At 50.8% G+C, this 2,685-nt stretch overlaps 1 protein-coding gene across 4 annotated transcripts in view; it reads right to left on the minus strand.

The window, feature by feature from the left end:
- Positions 1 to 2,685, minus strand: part of Chaf1a (chromatin assembly factor 1 subunit A) — a 31,967-nt gene that overhangs the window by 23,466 nt on the left and 5,816 nt on the right. For all 4 annotated transcript variants that reach the window (XM_010634817.3, XM_010634816.3, XM_010634812.2 and 1 more), the window contains exon 3: positions 1,355 to 2,217. In XM_010634817.3, the coding sequence (XP_010633119.1) occupies positions 1,355 to 2,217 (863 nt within the window). The remainder of the gene's footprint in view (positions 1 to 1,354; positions 2,218 to 2,685) is intronic.

Consider the following 2,685-nt stretch of genomic DNA (forward strand, 5'->3'; position numbering starts at 1 on the left):
AAAAAAAAAAAAAAAAACCAAACCAAACCAAAAAAACTGAAGCCCAATTTGGAGTCTTGAGCACCGACATGACGCCACAAGTGGAAAATCCCTCACGGGTCCTCAGGTAACAGACCTGAGCCAACACACGGCCGCACTAAAGACAGAGGTTAACATCACCTTCAGGTTAGGTGTGCAAGGTGTACCAGGCAGGGCTCTGGTGTGGCAGCAGCAGTGCACTTGCCTGGCACGTGCAAGACCCTGGGCTCCACACCCCAAAAAGAAGAGACAACAGCATGGTGAATTCTGTTTGAACACCCCCAAGATATCAGCTATTCCCAAATGTATAATTCAAAATAAAAGTTGTGATCACAAGTATTTTGTTTTGTTGTTGTTGGTTTTTTGTTGTTTTTTTTTTTTGGTACTGGGGATCAAACTTGGGTGCTTGCACTTGTGAGGCAGGTGGTAGAACCACTGAACCATATCCCCGGCCCTGATCCCAAGAATTTTGGATAAGAAATGCTCAAAGTGTGACAGACACACACCTTTCTTTTTTGTAGCACAAGGGGTGGAACCCAGGACGTTCGTGCTGAGCTCCATCCTCACCCCTTTTTATTTCTGAGGCAGGGTCTTGCTAAGTCACTAACTTGCTCAGGTTGGGTCCACATTTGTAATTCTCCTGCCTCAGCTGCCCGAAGTGCTGAGACCACAGGTGTCTGCCCCCATGTTGGGGGGTTTTTTTTTTGCTTTGTTTTTTGCAGTACTAGGGATTGAACTCAGGGCCTCACCCATGTTAGGCAAATGCTACCACCAAGCTACATCTTGACTCCTTTTTAAATTCTGAGTCAGGGTCTCACTGAATTGCCTAGTCTGGGCAGGATTCGTGACCCTCTTGCCTCAGCCTGAGAGCTAGGATTACTGGAATGCACCAACACGTCTGTCTTGCAAGCGAGGTTTCTCAAATGGCTGGCCACATTGCCCAAAGCTGTCGCCACAGAACACCCCTTTTTGTGTCTTTCTGTCACTTCACTGACACTGGTGACTCATTACCACCACCAGCCCAATGTATCTATGCTGGGACAAGAGCAAGGGACACAGGAGCCCAAAGCTCAGAAATGAAGTGAGGGGTTACAGGGCTTGCCCACATCCCATATTCACCAGAACGGCTAAGCTGAAGCCACTACTGCTTAAACATGAACACCAAGGCTAGCAAAACCACCCTCCTAAGAAAGCCAGAGCCCTGTGCACATGGAATCAAAGCCTGTATGTTTCTGACATCCACAAGATTGAGCCTGAGGTTCCTAGTACTGGGTCATGAGCCGGCAGCCCCGTGAGACCAGTCACAGCGGCGCTGGTCTCCCAAGGACATACTCACTCTGCGGACAGGTGTGGCTGCCGGGGAGGGCCTGATGCCCCCCTGCGGCTTCTCGGGAGCAGTCGGCCCCTCCGGGGAGGTGAGAGGAGAGGAGCTCAGGGACGAATGGCTAAGGACAGAGTCTTCTTCAGGACATGATTCCAACAACTCACTCTCTGATGTCCCGCTCTTGTCCAGAGGTGTCGAGGGAGGAGACTTGGTGCAGGGAGGCTTTACGGCCAGGATGTCCTGCAGGACCACCACGGGGACTTTCCCTCGAAACAGGAGGCCCCTGGTGTCACTCCAACTATCCTGCTCCTTTTCGGGGCACGCACTCGGGCAAACAGGCAGCTTGGGGCAGCTCTGCGGGGAGCTGTCCTGGGAGCTACCACTCCTGTCAGGGTCACCTGAGCCTGCATGCTCCTCCTCTGTTTTGCAAGGAATGTCTGAAAGGGTCTCTTCAGGAAGCACCAACTTGTCGGTGTGAACGGCCTTCAAGGGCCCCTCCGCATCTCCCACCTCCTCTCTGAGCCCATTGACAGCCTCCTCAGGAAGGGAGGTTTTGGGATTTAGTGATTCATGGTCCATAGTACTCTCTGGCTGGTCACTTGAGTCCTCTGTCAAATCGATGATGACCATGCTCTGGCTGAGGCTGCTTCTGATTTCACTTCTTATGAAGTTATCCAAGGGACCCTTCCCATTGATGAGTTTTGGTCTGAAGTCTAGGTCAGAATCCACAGGACAGTCATTCTCCAGGATGTCCAAAGACGCTTCTGTATCAGCGACTTTCTCTTCTACCGTGATGTTCAGAGAGCTTCTGTCGCCTAACTCATCCTCGGCTTTCTCCTTGTGAACAGCATTCAGGCGCTTGAATGGCAGACGGGCTGAAATGGAAAAAAAGGGGCTGTGTTTCCAGTCACAGTGTAGTGACAACCCACCAGTACTTTATTATTCAGTGTGCTCAGTGACTGTTGACCTTACTGGGTTTGGGAGGAGATTTTTTCCAGATGAAAATGAAGCTGGGCACAACAGCTTATCCCTGTAATCCCAGTGCTCATGGAGGCTGAGGCAGGAGGATGACAGGTTTTAGCCCAGCCTGGGAAACTTGGTGAGACTGTCTCACTAAATAAAAAAAAGAGGCTGTCTAGGGATGTTGCTTGGGATGGAGGCCCTGGTTCAATTTTCAAGACCAGGAAAGAGCCAGGCATGGTGGCACACGTCTGTAATCCCAGCATTCGTGAGGCTGAAGCAGGAGGATCGCTGTGAGTTCAAGACCAGCCTGGGCTACACAGTGAGTTCCAGGGCAGTCTCAACTACATAGTGAGACCCTGTCTCAAAAAACAAAAAACAAA

This window comes from Fukomys damarensis, unplaced genomic scaffold, assembly GCF_012274545.1.
Source record: "Fukomys damarensis isolate Sample0158 unplaced genomic scaffold, DMR_v1.0_HiC HiC_scaffold_37, whole genome shotgun sequence".
NCBI classification, from domain to species: Eukaryota; Metazoa; Chordata; class Mammalia; order Rodentia; family Bathyergidae; genus Fukomys; species Fukomys damarensis.